Source organism: Hyperolius riggenbachi, chromosome 8 (assembly GCF_040937935.1).
Source record: "Hyperolius riggenbachi isolate aHypRig1 chromosome 8, aHypRig1.pri, whole genome shotgun sequence".
Classification (NCBI taxonomy): domain Eukaryota; kingdom Metazoa; phylum Chordata; class Amphibia; order Anura; family Hyperoliidae; genus Hyperolius; species Hyperolius riggenbachi.
In genome coordinates this window covers 224,182,259-224,203,151 of record NC_090653.1, presented here as the reverse complement: position 1 = coordinate 224,203,151, position 20,893 = coordinate 224,182,259, and the positions used below count along the sequence as shown (strand labels likewise).

General features: G+C 44.6%; 1 protein-coding gene across 4 annotated transcripts in view; it reads right to left on the bottom strand.

Annotated features, from left to right (window-relative positions):
- LOC137527598 (zinc finger protein 628-like) overlaps positions 1 to 20,893 on the bottom strand; it is a 43,112-nt gene that overhangs the window by 10,376 nt on the left and 11,843 nt on the right. Inside the window, exon 3 of one of the 4 annotated variants that reach the window (XM_068248217.1) lies at positions 17,893 to 17,986. The exons of 2 other annotated variants lie outside the window; for them this stretch is intronic. In XM_068248217.1, coding sequence (XP_068104318.1) covers positions 17,933 to 17,986 — 54 coding nt within the window. In that variant the 3' untranslated portion in view covers positions 17,893 to 17,932. Of the gene's footprint in view, positions 1 to 14,411; positions 17,987 to 20,893 lie in introns of those variants that run through there. One more of the 4 variants, XM_068248216.1, reaches the window with a different exon arrangement.

The window sequence follows — 20,893 nt, the reverse complement described above, 5'->3', positions numbered from 1 at the left end:
GCTTCAAATCGATACAATCTGGGTTGAGTGTGTAGGGGCAGCTGGCGTCTTTTCCCAGCAGAGAGAACTTTCCCATCAGCCAAACTGTAGGATGGCTCTTTTGATATGCTAATGAGCCTGGGCCCAGAGAGTCCCTGGCTTCAAGCTGTGCTGATGGCCCATCCATCAGGTATAGACCATGACAGAAGCAATCTAGTTGGGAGAAAAGCCAGACCCTCCGGCTCCCTCCCAGCAGGGGAGCTGACACCTAGCTAGCTGCCCAAACTTCAAAGAGCCTTTGCCTGGGAATGACCTGCTATCAATCCCAAATGTAGATCATATTCCATAAACGGCTATATGTATCATATTTTCTGTGTTGCCAGGCTGGCAGACCCTCCAAACTAACAGAGCATGTAGGGCCCGGTCTGGCGTTGGTTCTGAGAACACTTCAGAACCTTCTGAGGTAAAGACTGCCCGTTAGGCAGTTCAACAGTGCCCTAATGATACCACAGGGGTCCCACCCCTCATGTTTGGTATCAGGCTGCTGGGTACATCGAGGCAGACCTGAAAATATTAGTAAATCTGCCCTGACCTGTACGGTTCTGTGAGATAGAGCCCATATATGGTTAAGGCATGATTTCTGGTCCCCCAGGACAAGGGGAGGACTCATCTCATGTTCTAAGGGGGTGTGTGGGCCCGCCCTCACTCCCTCCTACTGAATCAGGGGCATAAGAATGGCAGAGGAGCCAAACTCAGTGTCCTCCACCCTGAAAACATCTTGAACTCATCGGTGCCAGCTTGAGGATATGCTGGCATCCACCTGGTCTGAACTCTGAACTTTGATTGAAACCCAGAACTCTGATTTTTCCCACAAAAAGGACATCTTTCCAGGAACTAAGTATTTTTCTCCCTTCTTTTATTTTTTAAACTGGCTATTACTGTTTTAATAATTGTTGATTTTAATAATTGTCTGTATATATTAATTATTTATATTGCTGTGAATAAAAGACTTCCTCCAAGTCATTCACTGTTCCGTTACCCTGCTTATCAGCACACACAGAACTGATCCCGGGTCTCTGAAGATACGCTACTGTTTGTTTGTTGTTGGCTAGACAGAATACCGTGTGTTTAACCGTTTTATTCGCAGGACTAGTCAGTCAGTAAATCGGGTCCACTGGCCCATACCAGTGGTGGTGGCAGATACCGTGGAATCGTGTGTACGTTGTAATTACCCGTGTCTCCCAGGCTCCCTTCTGAGTTGTCTGCGGCTAATTCTTAACGGTTCCTGCGCATTGACTGCGACCAGAGTTCGCACGATCCGTGCGCTGGCACCGTTTAGAAGGCTAAGTGCGGTCAGCCACTAGGGCTCCTGTGACAATCACCAAGGAGAAAACTCAGGAAAAAAAGTGGCCCTTGTATCAGGCAAAAATAGGGAAACATTTCACTTTTAGAACTACAACTATTGGTCTGCTCAGGTCCCCAGTGTTTACAGAGAGCTGTATGTTTTGCCTATATGCTTGACAGACTTGCAAATAATATATTTACACATATTTACACAAGTGAATCTTTCATATGGCAAAAATCCTGTGCGGGTTACTACTTAAGGAACGTGTTCATTAACCAGTATATCTATGCCTTGCAGGAGAACTATTCCTGTTCCAGAGGTGTAGATACTTGGCTCTGGCTTTTGATGCACGGCCTGTGCCCCGTGACTGGCAGTTACAGGACAGATAGGGGAATGCTTTTTCCTTGACCAAACATGGCGGCATACCTATGGGTATAGGCTCCGCCCCCGAACCCTGATAGGACAGCTCACTAATAAAACTTTAGAACCAACCCCCTCCAGCCATTCTTTTTTTTCTGTCCTCGAACGGACATGTTCACTAGTTATTTTTTCTTTTTCATTTAATATTTTTTCTTTCTTTCCCCCCTTAGGTATAGCCTTAAAAAGTACCTGTGCAGGGGTGTTGCAGGTTCAGCCTCTCCCACATATGCAGCTCAAAGTCCTTAAATAGGACATAGGAGCACCCTCTCTCCCCACACATAGCTGGAGGCTCTCTCCTGGGAGTCACGCCGCCGCTGCCGCCATTGCCGCCGCTGCCGCCATTGCCGCCGCTACCTCCAGTCACAGGCGCACATAGGGTGTATTGACGAAGGGAGGAAGCAGGAAGAGAAGATCTCGCGTCTCGCGAGAGTTCGGGCGACAGCACTGATTGGCCGGGGAGGACGCATTCGGCATCGTGATGTCACCCGGAAGCTAAAGGAGCGCTGGTGGACTCCATTGCCGGTATGTGCAGCGGTGGGTAGCGTTCTGTGCGCTGGGACCACTCGTTTGCAGCCGAGCATCTCGTGTTGGCGTGGAAACAGGTGGACATTGGACGGGGGAATCCTCTTCGGGAACCAGGTATGAGATGGCACCATGAGAATGCTAATGTATCCATGTCCTATGAAAGTTAGATGAAGATGGCAATATGCTTTGTGCATGCTAATATACCTATGCTTATTTCTCTTAAAAAGAGATGGAAGCTAGTGGGCAAGTGGTGGAGATAGAGGAGGAGGTGGTTGAACACAGGTAAACAAGTTGCTAAAGGCAGCTTTCTCTGTTCTCCTCACCTAGGGTGTATTGGTTCCCCTGCACAGGGTTCCCCTGGTCTTTAAAAGAGTGCTGTTTTTCCGCCCGACTGTATCGGATATTTTTTTGAGTGAGTGGAACATATTTTACTCTTATGTCTCCACAGTCCGGGGGAAGGAGGAAGTGCTCAGATTCAGGAGCAACGGTCCTCCTTTATCAAATCGAATGCCCGCCCAAGATCAAAAGAGAGAAGGGATAAGTCGGCATCTAAGAGGAGAGACTCCTATGAGAGAGGAGACAAGTCTGCATCTCGGAGGAGATCCTCAAGGGATTATCATGATAGAAGTCGATCCCGTAGCAGGAGTCCCAGGAGGCGTTATGGGGAGTCAAAGAGACGATCTCCCAGACGTCAGTCTAGAAGGTCCAGGTCCAGATTTGCACACAGACAGGACAAGAGGAGATGTTCACCGTCTTATTATACATATAGACATGATCCTCAGAGGGACTATTATGGTTATAGGTCCCCAAGAGGGCCTCGCAGGGTATGGACTATGTCTCCTGAGTCGGACGGAGTTACTCCGTTTCAAAGGCCTGGGCAAACTGAATGTTGGTCGTGTACAAAACCAGCATTACCAGATAAGAAGGTCTGTGAGGCATGTTTTCTGGAACTAGGCCGGGAAAAGGAGTCTGATAACCAGCAAGTGCTAGCTTTTATCCAGCAGGCGGTTCAGGAAACCTTTCAGAATATGGCCTCTCAGCTTCCAGGTTGTTCTGCAGCTGCTCAGGTTCCGGCAGCCGATGTAACTCCCCAGGCAGATGCACCTCCTATTGGCTTTGATTTCTCTCTTGTTCCAGCATTTCTTACAGCCATAAAATCGGCGATAGACTGGCAGTACGAAGACGGCGCTTCGCAAGAACCGGATAAATATTATCCGCACTTGGATCAGAAGCCGCAAGTTTTCCCTTTAATGAAGGTCATAAAAGATGTGGTGTTGAACGAGTGGAGCAAGGTGGAGCAGAAACCTTCCTTAAACAATAGGTTTTCAAAGCTGTATCCGTTGGGGCAGGAAGACTTGAAGTTATTCGATTCAGCTCCCATAGTAGATGCGTCTGTTGCACGCCTAGCAAAGCATGTGACTCTGCCATTAGAGAACGCCATAGCCTTCAAGGATCCACTAGAGAGAAAGATGGACGTAGACATCAAGAAGGCCTTTCTGGCGGCAGGAGCAGCCTGTAGGCCTGCGGTGGCGTTGACTTCTCTAGCGAAAGCCACGAAAGTGTGGGTAGAGAACATTGAGACGGCCCTGAACAACGGCACAGACAAACAGGAGATAATTAAAGCCCTAGACGAGTTAAAGTTATCTGGAGACTTTATGGGAGAGGCTGCTATTGATGTTATTAGATCATCTGCTAGAGCAATGCTGTGGAACATAACTACTAAGAGAGCTTTATGGTTGAAACCATGGGCGGCTGATCCAGCGTCTAAATCAAATTGGTGCAAGATTCCATTTGATGGAACTCATCTCTTTGGACCTCAGATGGACTCGGCTATTTCTAAGGTGACAGGAGGAAAATCGGGTCTAATCCCACAGGATAAAAGGCAAAGACCTAGACAACCGTCTTCCAGAAGAAGCTTTTCTAACAGATACCAACAAGCAAGATCTTATAAGCCAGGGAGGCAGTTTGGAAGGAACTGGAAGGGTACCCTGTCTTCCTTCCTGAAGGGGAACAAGTCCAAAGTCTCTTCCGATTCCCAGCAAGGCCAGAAGCGGTTTTGATGGGACGCCCACTCAGGATCATCTAGTGGGGGCCAGGCTTCAGCTCTTCTGGAGGTCTTGGGTGGAAAATATCAAGGACCCTTGGGTAATAAGGACACTAAGGAGGGGACACTTCTGGAAATTCAGCAGAAGGCCTCCACAGAACAGGTTTGTGGCCACAAGAATGCCTCCAGGAAGAAACAAGTCGTCTTCTCTAATGGAGTATGTTCAGTCTCTAAGGAAGGAGCAGGCAATTATTCCAGTTCCAGACAGGGAACACTTCGCTGGAATTTACTCACCTCTTTTTCTGGTTCCAAAGGCGTCAGGAGGATGGAGGCCAGTCCTAGACTTAAAATTTCTGAACAATTATATAAAGACCAGGCACTTCAAAATGGAATCTCTCCAGTCTATTATACCAATGGTGGCCATAGGCGACTGGATGTCCACTATAGACCTCTCAGATGCCTACCTGCACATACCTATAAGAGAAGATTACCAAAGGTTCCTCAGATTCTGTGTAAAAGGAAAACATTACCAGTTCAGATGTCTGCCTTTCGGGTTGTCAACAGCTCCAAGGACCTTCACAAAGGTTCTCCTACCCGCAATAGCATGGATGAGAATCCAGGGCTTACAAGTATACCACTATCTGGACGATATCCTGTTGTTACACCAGAACAAGGAGAGATTGGTTCTACATCAGAAACGGCTGCTGGAATTCCTACAATACCTTGGATGGGTAATCAACTTCAGGAAAAGTCAGCTCATACCCTCGCAGGACATGGTATTTCTGGGGGAAAGATTCCTAACCCTCAGGAACCAAGTGTGTCTGCCAGACCAGAAGCTGTCATTGATACAACAGAAACAGGGCCGGATTTGTACTTTTTACCGCCCAAGGCCAACTATACGTATGGTTGTTATCTCTATGTGCCCGAGAATTCTACTTACTTTCCATCATTGGAAGTCACAGACAATAACCATTTCAGTAATACGCGTAGAGATTATAAGTTATGTTTTCCTTAAGAACTTTTATGTTTGCCATCTCGTTAATGATGGACCCATTGAGTCACCATGAGAGTTAGGCTGAAGTATAACTGCAGGATAGAGCTTACAGGTCTTGCAGGGACAACACAAGTACAGGACAGAGTTTAAAGGTTAAAGCTGTCCTTGTAGATAGGGATGGCTGCATAGAACAGCTTTACTTCCCCTCACTGAGCCGCCCCCAAATTTTTGGTGCCCTAGGCCATGGCCTATGTGGCCTTGCCAGAAATCCGGCCCTGAACAGAAGGTATACAGAGCATTGTCTGCATCCCACCTGTCGGCAAGAGAATGCTTGAGTCTGTTGGGAACACTATCCTCCACGATCCCAATGGTAAAGTGGGCTCATTGGCATTTGAGGGAGTTCCAGTGCTTCTTTCTAAAAAGTTGGAACAAGGTGTCTCTTCTCCAGCAGTTCAGGCTGCCATCGCAGATAAAGAGGTCACTTTTGTGGTGGACCAGAAAAGGGAATCTGAGAAACAGTCTTCAGATACAGCCGGAAGTTCCAGTAGTGGTCACGACCGATGCAAGTTTAGACGGTTGGGGAGCCCATTGTGGAGAATTCCAGTGTCAGAGCAGATGGAATTCAAGACAAATAGGGGTACCTTCCAATCTCCTGGAACTCAGAGCGGCTTTCCTGGCGTTAAAAGCCTTTCGGCATCTGATCTACGGAAAATCGGTGTTATTGCAAATAGACAATATAACGGCAGTAGCGCACATCAGAAGGCAGGGGGGAACAAGAAGTTTTTCCCTGCTGAGGGAAACGGAGCGGCTGATGATATGGGCACAGAAAAATCTGGCCAACTTCTCTGCATCTGATCTTCCAGGGGAGAAGAATGTCTTAGCGGATCGCCTAAGCAGACGTTTCGTGGACCCCCACAAATGGTCTTTAAACAAGAAGGTGTTCCTTCAGATAACCAAGAAGTGGGGCGAGCCTCAAATAGACCTATGGGCGTCGTTCCAGAACAGGAAAGTGGAGAAGTTCTTCTCACGCCGGCATCATGCAGCTGCAGTGGGAATAGATTGTCTGGTTCAGAGCTGGAACTTCACCCTGGGTTATGCATTTCCACCTTTTCCCCTAATTCCCAGGTTTCTCCAGAGGCTTTACAAGGAATCTTGCATGATCATCGCTATTCTGCCATATTGGCCGAGGAGACCATGGTTTGCTCTGGCGGTATTGATGAGTGTGGAGGAACCGATGGCACTACCAACATCTCACAACCTCTTATCGCAGGGGAATCTACTCCATCCGGGAGTAGACAAACTGAGTTTAACAGCATGGAAGCTGAAAGGCAAAGGTTTTTAGACTTAGGCTGCTCTAGTGGAGTGGTCGACAGACACACTCTTGAAGGCAAGGAAGGCTTCAACCAACTCGACCTATTATAGGATCTGGGAAAGATTCGCAGCATTTGCCTTTGAAAAAGGATTTAGCTTTTTATCCCCAGAAGTGCAGCACATATTAGACTTCCTGCAATCAGGAGTGGAAAAGGGACTAAGTGTATCAGCTATAAAAGTCCAGGTGTCAGCACTATCAGCTCTGACAGGAAATCGTTGGGCAACGCATTCTTTGGTAATACAGTTCATTCAGGCAGTATTCAAAATGAGGCCCCCAAGGAAGCCGCTCTTCCCCAAATGGGACCTGTCTTTAGTGCTGGAGGTTCTCTCATCACCTCTGTTTTATCCGTTGGAGAATGTCTCTTTGGAAAACCTGCTATTAAAAACAGTCTTCCTGACAGTAATAGCTTCTGGAAAGAGGGTCTCAGATCTACAAGCTTTGGGATGTTCAAGCAACTTATTAGAGTTTTTCCCAGACAGAGTGGTCATTAGACCGGTGCTGCAGTTTGTTCCCAAAGTGTCTTCCTCATTTCATGTCAATCAGGAGTTGGTCTTGCCTAATTTCCTTTCGGAAGGAATATGTCACCCTCTGGACGTAGGGCAATCTATCAAGACCTTCCTGAATGCCTCTGCATCTTTCCGGAATTCAGATCGCCTGTTTATAAATTATCAGGGTCCTAGGAAAGGTAGGGAAGTATCGGCAAGAACCATTTCCTCCTGGTTGGTTAAGATCATTAAAAAATGTTATACCTTGAAGGGTTTACCAGTGCCTACTGAAATACATGCACATTCGACCAGGGGCATGTCAGCCTCCTGGGCGTGTTTTTCTAAAGTATCGGTTGAATCGATTTGTAAGTGGCCAGTTGGTCATCTGTACATACTTTCATAAATCATTATCATGTTGATCCTGCTTCTCTAACTACAGTTGATTTTGGGAGAGCAGTTCTTGCAGTGTAAATAAATTTTGTATTTTGCAGAAGTCCCTCCCTCTTGTGTGATTTGTTATATCCCATAGGTATGCCGCCATGTTTGGTCCAGGAAATCGGAAAATTGTATACTTACCTTCCGTAATTTTCCTTTCCTGGATCAAACGATGGCGGCATACGAATCCCTCCCTCTTGTCCATTCGAGGACTGATTTTCACCAGAATGGCTGGAGGGGGTTGGTTCTAAAGTTTTATTAGTGAGCTGTCCTATCAGGGTTCGGGGGCGGAGCCTATACCCATAGGTATGCCGCCATCGTTTGATCCAGGAAAGGAAAATTACGGAAGGTAAGTATACAATTTTCCGATTTATATACGTATGCCATGAGGGTATGTTACTGTTATTTTTTCAAATAAATGCTTGTATTTATTGATCAGGTACAGTGAAAAAGCAAAAAATAAAATACACCTTTATTTCCAAATAAAATATTGTTGCCATACGTTGTACTAGGGACATAATTTAAATGTTGTAATAACAGAGACAAATGGGCAAAAAAATACGTGGGTTTTATGTACAGTCCCACATTTTTTTTATAATGATTTTTTTCAATGCATTCTTATTCCTGCTAAATGCATATTAAATAAATTGTTAACCAAATGTACCATGTAAAAAGAAAGCCTCATTGGTGTAAAAACCAAAACAAAAAACTATATATTGAACATTTTGAAGTGATAAATAGTGATACACTTATTGGCGAATGAATGGGAGGAGCACTGAAATGTGAAATTTCTGTAGTCCATAAGAGAAAAACCATGGCGAAGTGGTTAAATTGGTCCGATGCCTAAATACTGTAAAAAAACAAACAAAAAAACCCTCTGAAACTAAAAAGGAGTGGTGGCGTAATACCGCGGTAAACATTTGCCTTTTAAAAAGATGTTTGACTGTTACGAAATTCAAAATGGGCATATACAATCAATATCAAATATTTAAATATTCTTTATTTAGATAAGGGAATTTTCGGTGTAGCGGTACCAAGCAAGAAAGTAAGAAATACTGGAGAGGTAAACAACGTAAGTGTGACAGTGGCTAATAGAGCATGTCTGACAAAAACATACAGTAAATTACAAGACGCCACAGGAAGCTTGCACCTGCATGCTTACTATCTAAAGCACATGCAAACAAGACAACCAGGGGATCCTCAAAACTCTGGGGGAGCAAAATCATTCATAGCTGCAATATGTTTTTAAAGCAGAAAAATGTAAAAGCTATTTATGTTCTCAAATAAAAAACAATTATCCTTCACACTTATGGCTTTGGCTTGCATTGAATTATATAATTTTTGCACAGCTGGGCATCACTTCAGCTATTGCACTAAACCTGAGATTGCCATCATTCTTTATCAAAACAATGAACTGTGCATAGTACGCATATAATCATGCATTCATGTAATAAAATAAAGATTTTAATACTTTAAACTCTTCTGGCTGTGAACCGCATTGAGCCTGGTTAGAGATGTTCTGGCGGTTCCTAGAAACCAGCATGAAAAGAAAAATGTACAACATACGGTATACTCAAAAATCAAGTAAAAAAATCTCTTTCCTCTCAACTTCTAAACACGAAAATATAAAGATTACATATGCGTCCACCCAATACACAAGTATAGTCATGTCCCCCCTGTATGGCATTGTATCCAATTATTCTCCTGTTACGATCCTTCAGCATGCGGGCAGCTACCAGAACAGTGACTGTGCCCATTCCAACCCTGCAGGTACAGCTCAGCCCAGGTGGCTGAATCTAGACTGTATACAGAGGACCACAAGCCCGTGTGGTACACACGAGCCTTGAATGTACTTTACAGAGTACCTAAGCCGAAGCTCGGGATCAAAATCAGATACTTACCTAGAGAGAAGCCTCAGGATCCTATTGAGGCTTCCATCCCTGCTCTGATGTCCCGCGTCGCTGAGGGTGGCCTCCAGAGGATTAGCGACAATGCATCGTCGCTAATCACCTCGGGGCCACACAGCTCTTCTTCCTCCAGCATGGCCACGCATTAGCCGACCCAGGCCACCCGCGCATGCACAGTAGGCTGGAGGCTCCGTGGTACTGCGCATGGGCGGACTCACGCAGCCATGCTTCTGGAGGAAGCGCTGCACAGCCCCGATGTGGAGGGGGGCCGTGCTCAGCAACTGGGGGCTTGGGATCAGGAAGGGAAGCCTCAGGATCCTGAGCTATCTGATTTTGATCCTGAGCTTTGGTTCGGGATCACTTTAAGTCTGGTACAAAAGCCAGAAGGAACTTGGCCAAGGCTAACATTTGGTGCCATCTCAGTCATGCTCTAGTGTGTGTGCAGCTTCCCCAACATCATTTAAAGATCCAGTACACCAGATCTCTAAGGCCCCGTTCAGACTGCAGAACGCAGACCGCAGCGCATGCGGACCGCAATGCGTACGAACGCACGCCATCTGCGTTCGTATGCGTTGCGTGGCTGATCCCATCACTGAAAAGTGAATGGGACAGCCATGCGTTTTTACAAAAAATGCGTGCAGCATGCGTTTCCGGACCGCACAGGTCCGGAACGCATGCAGTGTGAACATCAGACATTGCACTCTATGCAATGTCTGATGTTGTGCGTGTCGGCCACCTGCACGCATTTCCAAAACGCGGCTAGAAACGCGTGCAGTGTGAACGGGGCCAAAATTACAGTTATAAATGAGCAGATACTGTAGTTACCCTCCATACCCTGCTCCCTGGAAGCTGCACCATCCTGTGCCATTCCTTCACCCCTCCTGGCCCTATCAGAGAAACAGTAGTTGCTTGACTGTAGCTGACCGATGTGTCTGTGTAAACCTCATTCTGGAACCATCAACCTAGCAATCAGGACCCAATCACTACTGTCCTGCTTGGCTGAGATGTGTCAGCAGGGAGGCTGACTTAAAGAGAAACCGTAACCAAGAATTGAACTTCATCCCAATCAGTAGCTGATACCCCCCATGAAAAACTGTTTCCTTTTCTCAAACAGATTATCAGGGGGCGCTGGATGGTTGATATTGTGGTGAAACCCCTTCCAGTGTCATGTGAGCACCAGGGTTCTGACATCACACTGTGGAAGCCTTGTTGCATTGTGGGAAATAACAGCAGTTTCCAACTGCCTAAAAAGCAAGCAGCATCTCCTTCCACTGACATCACCTGCCAGCAGTAAAAATGTTGCCATGTGATAAATGTCAGAATGTAAATCATTTTACAATGGGCAAACACTGACTAAATCATTTATACATAATTATTGTACACACTAAGCATTTTTTCATTGTTATTTTTAATGGAGTTCCTCTTTAAATAGCACACACACGTCTGCAATGGTATGCAGGCCAGATCCGTGTCCTCTGAATTAGAGGAACGGAAGCTTGTGGGGGAGGGGAGGAGGGGGAACAGAGAATGCGGACCTGGCCAGACAATCTCACTGACTCACATTGATCACAGGGTCAGGAGCCAATGAAATCGGCTACTGACCAGTGCTCACAGAGCTCTGCTGTTATAGCAACAGCAGGGTGAGTGTGCTTCAGCAACGGGAGAGCGGCATGATCAGTGGATCCGTGTGACGTGTCGTCGGTAAGCCCAGTTTTTTACCAGCAGTCTGTGGTCCTTAACCATTTAAGCCGCGCGGACGTGAGCTTCAAGTCCGCAGCGGCAGCAGCTAGAGCTGCAGGGACGCGCTAGTCACGACCCTGCAGTTTGGGGGGTCTGCAGGCGATCCTGCAGGCAGATGCCCGCGATCGTGCGGCTGCAGGGGCAAAAAAAAAACCTGTGTCATTCCAAGCATGTCCGCCGAGAATAAACAATTTTTGTTCAAAAACAGCGTTTACTCTTTACATAGAGCCGCCGCGCTCCTGCCGCTGATTTCCGCCGCCGATCGTTAAATTTATGAATGGAAACAATGTTTCCATTCATAATCTTCCAGCCGCCACTGTGATCGGAGGCTTCTGATGGAAGCCTACGTCACTTCCCCTAGTTACAATGTAACAATACATTGTATCCTATGGAGCGTAATTGTACGCTACATAGAATTTTGGTCAGCGGGGACATCTTGTGGCCAAATAGTAAAATACACCTTGTCACGGAACAGCCGTGAGAAACACAGGCGAATCGGGAAGATTCGCACAGTCCATTTTCTGATCGCTTCCTGGTTAGATTTGAGCAGTCATTGCAGCGCACAGAATGACATTCCTTCTTTTAAAAGACAGTTTTTTTTCCCTTTCACCAAATGGCAGGAAACCTTCAGCAGAGTGTCCCAGGCACCCAGCTGTGCTAAGGGCCCATACATCAGATGAAGTCAGATAAGTAGCCTGACAGAACCAATTTAGAGGAGGGAGAGTGAGACTCCCCGGCCCCGATCACAGCAGGGAAGCCGACACGTAGCCTGCTGTCCTAGCTTCAAAGAGCTTTCACCTAGAACTGACCTGCTGTAACTCCTAGATGTATATAATATTCCATAAACTGCTATGTGTCATATTTCCTGTGTTGCCAGGCCCTCCAAACTCACAGAGCAGGCTGGGCTCTGCCTGGCGCTGGTACTGAGAAAGTTTCAGAACATTCTGAGGAAAGGGCTTCTAGTTAGGCAGTTCGAAAGTGCCCTGATGATACCACCGGGGTCCTACCCCTCATGTTTGTTTTTAGGGTGCTGGGTAAATCGGGGACAGACCTGAAAATGTTAGTAAATCTGCCCTGACCTGTACGGTTCTGTGAGATAGAGCCCATATATGGTTAGATATGATTTTTGGTCCCCAGGGGAAGGGGGAGGACTCATCTCATGTTCTAAGGGTGTGTGCGGTTCCCGCCCTCACTCCCTCCTACTGAATCAAGAGTATAAGAATGGCAGAGGACCCAAAATGAATGTCCTCCATTTTGAAACATTATCCGGATTACATCCTTGCCAGCTTGAGGACATGCTGGCATCTGGCTTGTTTGGACTTTGCTACTGAACTGAAACCAAGAACTTTATGAGTTTTCCCAGAAGGACATATTTCCACGAACTCTAAGTATTTTCTCCCTTCTAAGTATTTTCTCCCAGAATGGTGCAACCAAGCCAGTTACCGGGGCTGATTGCGACCGAACGGGAAGACAGTAAGGGACGCAGTTGTGCTCATGGAGCTGGAGGAAGCCCCGGGTTAGTATAATACATTTCTTATTACTGATCTCGGGTGGTGGAAAAAACAAGGTATAATTTCTTTGTGATAAGTAGTGATAAAGTTATTGGGGAATGAAAGGAGGAGCGCTGAAAGGGGAAAATTACTCTCGTCCATAAGGTGAAAAATACCCACGGGCTGAAATGGTTAAGGGGCCAGAGACTGCTGGTACTGAAGTGGTTAAGGAAGATTCTGTCATGAATGTGGGCTTTTTAAGAATCTCCATTTTCAGTCTGTAATTATAGTAATTTTATCAGAAATGTGAGAAATATTACACCAGTCAGGCAGAGTTGTCTGGACCGATTTGACTTTCTTGATGTTTGAGAAACACCCCCAAAGCCTAGTTTGCTCACATGATTGACAGTGGATATAAGAATCACTATTGTGAAAAATTGTAAAATGTAAAATTACAAATATATAAAATGAACATTTCTCTGAGTTAAAAGCAGTATAAGTTACTTTTTATTATGTTGCTGTCATTTACAGCAGGTAGTAAAAAGCTGACAGATCTGACAGGTTTTAGACTAGATCTCTTCATAGGGGACTCTCAGTATTACCTGTATTCATTACAAAAGTATTTCCTGGAAAGGATCTAGACAGGGCTTTGGAGTCGGTACAAAAATCTTCCAACTCAAACGTTGACTCCTCAGTTTAGGAAACCACCGACTCCAGGTACCCCCAAAATAGCTCCAACTCCAGCTCTACAGCCCTTGCAGGGCTAGGGAGTAGATACAAAAATCATCTGACCGCTCAATTTATGAAACCACTAACTAAGAGTACTCAAAATTGCTCTGACTCCTCAACTGCCCTGGGATCTACACAAAGATGCCAGCCAACATCCCTACTCGCTTCCACACTATTCTGGCAGCTGGACTGACCAACTGCTGTTCAGTAAATGCTTTTGTAAATAAACACATAACTAAGGAGATGGACTAGCCTAAAACCTATCAGATCTATTACATTTTCACTACCTACTGAAGGTGTAGCATCATAGAAAAAATAATCTATGGTGCATTTTACTCTGGGAGAAAAGTACATTTTATTTATATTTTAAATTTTACAATATTTCCCACTAGTTGTCCTTTAACTGCACTGTCAGCCACTGCCAATGTGAATAAGCGTCTGCATACATATCAGGCTGGCAGTAGCACAGCTAAGCAGGCAGCAATTGCCAGATGTTAAAGTGCACCTGACATCAGTAATAAGAAAGATATACTAACCCGGGGCTTCCTCCAGCCCAATGAGCATCGCTGCGTCCCTCGTCGCCCTCACGTATGGCTCCATTCAGCATCTATCAGTCCCGGTAAGTGGCTCAGCCGCGCCCGTCAGGCTCTTCTGCACATGCGGACGGCCACGCATGCGCAGGAGAGCCAGAGTGGTGCGACCGAGCCAGTTACCGGGGCTGATTGCGGCCGAACGGGAAGACGGTAAGGGATACAGTTGTGTAAATGGAGCTGGAGGAAGCCCCGGGTTAGTATAATACATTTCTTATTACTGATCTCAGGTTTCCTTTACATGCAACAGATTTCATCTGGGAGGTGCCCATGCAGGTGGGAAAAGGACCTGCTGACTCTCACAAGAAGCTGTTTTTTTATAGTTATTAATAAACATGATCTTAAAAAAATAAACCAACTTTTTAAATATTTTAATAACAGTAACTAAGCAAAACATATTACTATGTGCATGGCAATATTACATAACATCAATTCGACCATTTTTTTTTTACATATTATTATTAGTACACTGTTAAATAAAAATACAAACGTGTCAAGAAAAGGCATTGTTCTACTGACATTGCTTCTGTAGGCCTCTGTGATCAGAGGTATAACACTCCACATTGTTTGGGGGAAAAAATTGATTCGTGAAGATGCAAAATGATGGAATCCGAAAGGTTATATCCAAATAAATGTACAGGTGTAGAGACCTTGGCAAACCCTGGCAAAAGGCAAGATTGCAGAAGCGGTTTATGAGCTTGTAGACATGGATCCCATTGTGCAGGCAGCCATTTTGCTAGCTAAACCCATGGGTGTATAGGTAAAGACTGATAAATGCTAAATAGGAGGCATAGTCAACACTGGGGGCATTTGAAGGCTAATACTCAGTTCACACTATTGCATAACCCGCACTACAATGTGGGCGGAACCTTAACTGTAGAAAAAAAAAATGGGTTTAACTAACCTGGGGCTTCTACCAGCCCCTTGCAGCCACCGTGTGCCCGCTCTGTCACTAATTGTCTCTCCAGTCCCCAGCAGCGGCCCTCGAGTTGACGGGCCACTGTGCATGCGCATCCTCTATCATTTTCCATTCTAAGCGAGCATTCGGTGCATCCGCAGCAGAGGCTTTTTTTTCGTACTGTGCATGCACAGAGCTCCCCTGTCCATGGGAGTGTGATTAGGAGTCCCGCAGATCAGGGCCATACATCAAAAAGGAAGTAGGGCGCTGCGGGGGACCGAAGGGTCGGTTTATCTTGGCGCGGGCACAGGGTGGCTGCAGGGAGCTGATAGAAGCCCCAGATAAGTTAAACTTTTATTTTTTATACAGTTAAGGTTCACTTTAATGCACATACTGCATGGCAGTGTTCTCCCCAGGCTCTTTTAGCCGGGTGCTCCATCCTGCTAATTTTGGTGACCACCCGGCTGTCATCAGCTCACCTTCCCTCCTAAGCAGTGTTTCACTGGTCCTACCTTCCCCCATCTTGCCCCTTACTTTTTCATTCCACCTGGCAGGAAAAATTTCTGGGGAGAACAGTGCATGCTATTTTCATAGTATGAAGAAGTGCTGTCATTTGTGCATTATTGCACACATGATCCAGAAAGGAATTGTAGAAAGTACATAAGGATAGCCATAGAGTAACGGAGGGTGCACTACCCAATAGCAAATAACTGAACCACTATAAACGTTTGGGAGCAGCTGTACACAAACTATCCACAAGTGACCACTAAAAGATAGTACAAACCCTCAACCAATTATAAAAAAAAAAGCAGAAGTTTGTACTTGTAACTCCACCGACATTGTTTAGCTTTTGCATCTGCTTTGTTGGTAGCTCCTGCATTGTGCATCGTTAGTGTGAAATGATTTTAGAAGGGTAAGATAGCTGAAGTGGGTTTTTAGTGGATTTTTTGAACCAATAAATTCAGGCAGTGTAGAGACAAAACGTTTTTGCATTTTGTTGGTGCAACTAATGTCAGAATACTTAAAGTAGAAATCTGCTATATTTTCTAACTGGTAGACTCCAGCTCTGCTTGCACTGGTTTTTGATTTATCTGCCCATTATTCTAACCAACTCTGATGATATACAATGCACATTAGAACAGAAATAAACGGGAAACTATTTAACCCTTTCCACACCGATGTAGTTGAAATCTACGTCCTGCGCGTGCCTGTGACAGGACGTAGAATTCACAACCGCTGCAGCCCACATTCCCATCAATACCGCCGTTCACGTCACTCTAGTGCCACACTGCCCTGCTTGCTCAGTTGTCATAGTGAAAGCTGAGCTATGTGCGCATGTCAGATTATTTCATTTGCTCCGGACCTTGGGATCACTGTGAGCCTATAACAGTGATCACAGCTCAATTTCAGAAAAAAAGGCTCTGGTGCTTCAGCAAAAGCTGTATGATAAAATTATTTTTGCTGAACCAGGAAATGCACTAGTGTTGCTAATACTGTAGTATCAGGAGTACGTGCCTCCTCTTTTTCATGCTATAATCTATTGAAAATCTGTGTATAGTGTGTGAAGGGATTTGATCAGATAGATCGCTCTCTAATAAGATAATCTCAGAGATCTATCTGATGGCCACATCAACCACTGTAATCATAGCAGTCATATTAATTTTGTCCACTCCTGACAAATCCTGTATACTTTGGAGGAGACATGGCAGTATTATTAAACTGGGCTAACATCTGCATTAATAATCTGGGTTTCACTTAAAACATTTTAAAATTTTTAGACCATTATAAGAAGTACACCAACTCTAATATCCATCAAACTCTCTTTCCCGTCTGCTGCCAGGCTCATCATGTCTTGGGAGCAAGCCAGAGAGATAAATGGAGAGATAGACAGCTTGAGTAATGGCTCCTAAAAGCGAACCTTAATTGGGGGGGGGGAGGGGGGTATGGGGGGGTGGGGGGTTCTCCTATAAAACCTTTCTGAAATTTGGTTTAGCAAGCAAGATGGCTGCTTACACTATTGACGGGTCCCATGTCCATTCTAAAAAGTATACCTCAGCTTCTGAGTCTCAAACATGCTGTATCAAAAGTGCATAGATTTGTCACTTTCCCCATTGGGAAACTCCTATCAGACCTGAAATCTTCCAGACATCTGTATGTCAGTGCAAGCAATATTCCTTAACCTTCCTGGCGGTAAGCCCGAGTTGAGCTCGGGCTATGCCGCGCAGGAAGATATCTCAGCCCCTGGTGGGGCGATTTGCTCCATTTAAAATGCTGTACGCGCAGCTAGCACTTTGCTAGCCTCGCGTACAGCTTGATCGCCGCCACTCTGCGGCAATCGCCCGCACGCAGCGGCGCAAGAGGCCCACCCCCCTGCCAGAGTCCTGCGCTGCCCGGACCAATGAGTTCCGGGCAGCGCTATGGGCTGGATCGGAGGCGTCTGACGTCAGGACGTCGGCTGACGTCATTCCGATCGTCGCCATGGCGACAGGAGAAGCCAAACAGGGGAGTGCGTTATATACGCGTTCCCCTGTTTGCTATTGATGCTGGCGACGATCGCACTAGAGGGACACATGCCCCCTCTAGTGGTGTTTCATGTAGCTACCACTCTGGTAGCTTTACATGAAACAAAAAATAAATAAAAAAAAAGGATTTTTGCCATGTTAACTGCAAGGTGCATACGTGTGTGATACTACAGGGTGCCAGCGTACGCAGGAGGACATGGACCATCGCTTCTCCTCCCCAAAAAAGTGCTTAAATGTTTGATTAAATACTCAAAGTGTCACAGTAGTGTCCAGCAGAATTCTGCAAAGCACGACAGCCATATGACAGATTATACTTCATACATCAAAGGAGAACCACACCAAGTTCTATACGTTGGAGTGGTTGGGAGGTTTTGGGGGGGGGGAGGGGGGGAGGGAGTGCAAGATAGTTATACTCACCAACTTCTAGGTTCTGAACATCTGTAGTCATGGCAACCCACTATGCTTCTGGAAATTTTCTGTAGGTCCAGTTTATACACAAGAGAATGTGCAACTGCAAGTGATCAGAACAGTAGGAATTCAATGACGCCGTCCTCTATAGTGAGTATATCTACCTTAGCCTCACAGATCACCATCCACACCATCATATGGCCCTGGATGGGGGTCAGTCTTAATGATAAACTAGCACAGATTAACTTCCTTCATATAACTTAAAAGCATGTAGAAGCTGCCATCTTTATTACTTTAAGAGATAAATCATAGCGCCTGGCTGTCATGGAGACCTTTTAGACTTCAGAAGTATTTGAGTTGGTTGCCTGTAACAAGCATCCAGCCAGTGAAGTCAGACTTAACTCAGAACATTTGACCTGCGCATCTGTTTAAGGCAGGCTTTCTCAACCAGGGTTCCCCATTGTGTGTGTGTGTGTGGGGGGGGGGAGGGGGGGGCACATTATAATAGAGGGTACTGTAAAAAGAAGCACTAAATTGGGGGGCAGAATAATAATGAGCACAATAAAAAGCACTAGGATAAGGAGACAGTACGTGTGGCAATGTAATGGAGGTAGTGAAATAATCAGCCTCACCTACTTTTAAAGGCCGACGCCTCCTGCAAAATAAATGCAGGGGTTCCTCAATATCAAAAAAATTGTTTGCAGGGGTTCCTTAACCACTTAAGTATATCACTGCCGTTACCACCCTGATCAGTGAATGGGAATGTAATTCCCATTCACTGATCTAAGTCCCCTGCAGAAAAAACGACGCTTTCTGAAAAAAAAAAAAAAAAAAAAAAAAAAAAGTTTCACAGACTCCTTGTAGTTCCTGGTAGCGTGATCGTACGCTCTAGGACTTTGACCATCTTGTGGCCAAATAGTAAACTACACCCACATACATTTTTTACATTACATTATTTTACCTTTAAAATTATCCGTTTCCCTCCCACACCAAGAATTACCCAAATACATTTTTTTACTAAAAAAACAAACAAACAAAAAAAACCAACATAAATAGTTACCTAAGGGCCTGAACTTTTTAAATATACATGTCAAGAGAGTATCTTATTATATTTTTTAAAAATTATAAGCTTGTAAGTAGTGATGGACGCAAATTGAAAAAATGCCCCTTTATTTCTAAATAACATATCGGCACCATAAATTGTGATAGGGACATAATTTAAACGGTGTAATAACTGGGACAAATAAAATACATGAGTTTTAATTATGGTAGCATGTATTAATTTTAAACTAAAATGGCCAAAAACTGAGAAATAATGATTTTTTTTCCATTTCTTTCTTAATCTTCCTGTTAAATGGATTTAGAAAAAAATAATTCTTAGCAAAATGTACTACCCAAAGAAAGCCTAATTAGTGGCGGAAAAAACAAGATATAGATCAAGTAATTGTGATAAGTAGCGATAAAGGTATTGGTGAATGTTGCTCGGATGCATATGATTTTCGACACTGCAGGCTGAAGTGGTTAAAGTGGATCAGAGATGAAACACTAACTATAACAAGTAACTTGTCTATAAATCTTATCTAAAGTTTATATAGTTTACACAGCAAATCTAGCTGCAAACAGCTTCAACAGAATAAGATTATTTCTTCCTGTGATACAATGACAGCAGCCATGTTTGTAAACATTAAACACAGGCAAAGCTGATAGCATCTCCAGCTCTCTGCCTGTGACAAATTCACTATGCTCTCCTCCTCCCTACTCCCGTTTGCCTCTGAAATCTCTGGCTAGTAACCTCCTCCTCCTCCTCCTGCCCAGACTGATCTCCCATAAGCCCTTGCTACAGTGCCAAGGCTCTCTGAAAAGTTGTGGGCGAGGCTTGTTTAGTTTATAGGGAATTAGAGTATTAAAACAAAAAAAAAGTATTTGGCTTGAGGAATGCCCTATAAACTATATGAAAGAAACACAATTATGCAAAGAGTAAAAGTTTATCTTGGATCCACTTTAAGATCCAAAAGTTATTTGCAAGGTTCCTACAGGGTAAAAAAGTTGAGAAGGGCTGGTTTAAGGCCTGTGGACAAGGTTACTGGCTAGCGAATCTTGTTGCGTTTTCTGTGACTCCGATGCTTCCTCCTCCCAAACTAGAAAGAGGAAGTATTGGACTAACATGACACGCAATGTGACCCGTTAGCCAGTGAACTCCTCCTGACCCTGTCCCGCTTGTTGGGTGCTGAACAGGGGCAGACAGGAGTAATCGGGTGTTTTGAATTGGCTATACTGAATTTGAACACTATTCTCAAACCTTATAAATTCAACCCTTGGTGTCTAAAGAAACCCTCAGAAATGTTTTCAATTTTGGACAATGAGAGAATATGTTGTGTCAAATACATTTTGACATTACTTTTTTTTTATTGTGTTTGAGAATATTTGTATACTTACAATGGCCTCAATTCACTAAGCTTATCTCCTGTCTTTAATAACTCTTCTAGAGTTGTTACCATGGTGATAAGGCATGCAGTATTCAGGAAACATTTTACCTCAGGCAAACCTAGTTAACTCTTCTGTCTTTAAGTTAACTCTTTAATTAAAATTAACTACAGAGGAGGTAAAATAACTACAGAGGAGGTAAAATAACTACAGAGGAGGTAACTTAAGGAATGAAGAGATAAGATAACTCTCTTATGTGGAGGTAAGTTTTCTCTTGCCTTATTATCTCCAGCATGATCTTAGTGAATTGAGGCCAATGGCCTCAATTCACTAAGCTTATCTCCTGTCTTTAATAACATTTCTAGAGTGGTCACCATGGTGATGAGGCATGTCGTATTCAGGAAACATTTTACCTCAAGCAAACCTAAAGTTAACTCTTCTGTCTTTAAGTTAACTCTTCAATCCTTAAAATAACTCCACAGTTAAAGACTGGCTGTTTATTAACTGCGTGTGAAAAAAACTACAGAGGAGGTAAATTAACTACAGAGGAGGTATATTAACTACAGAGGAGGTATATTAACTACAG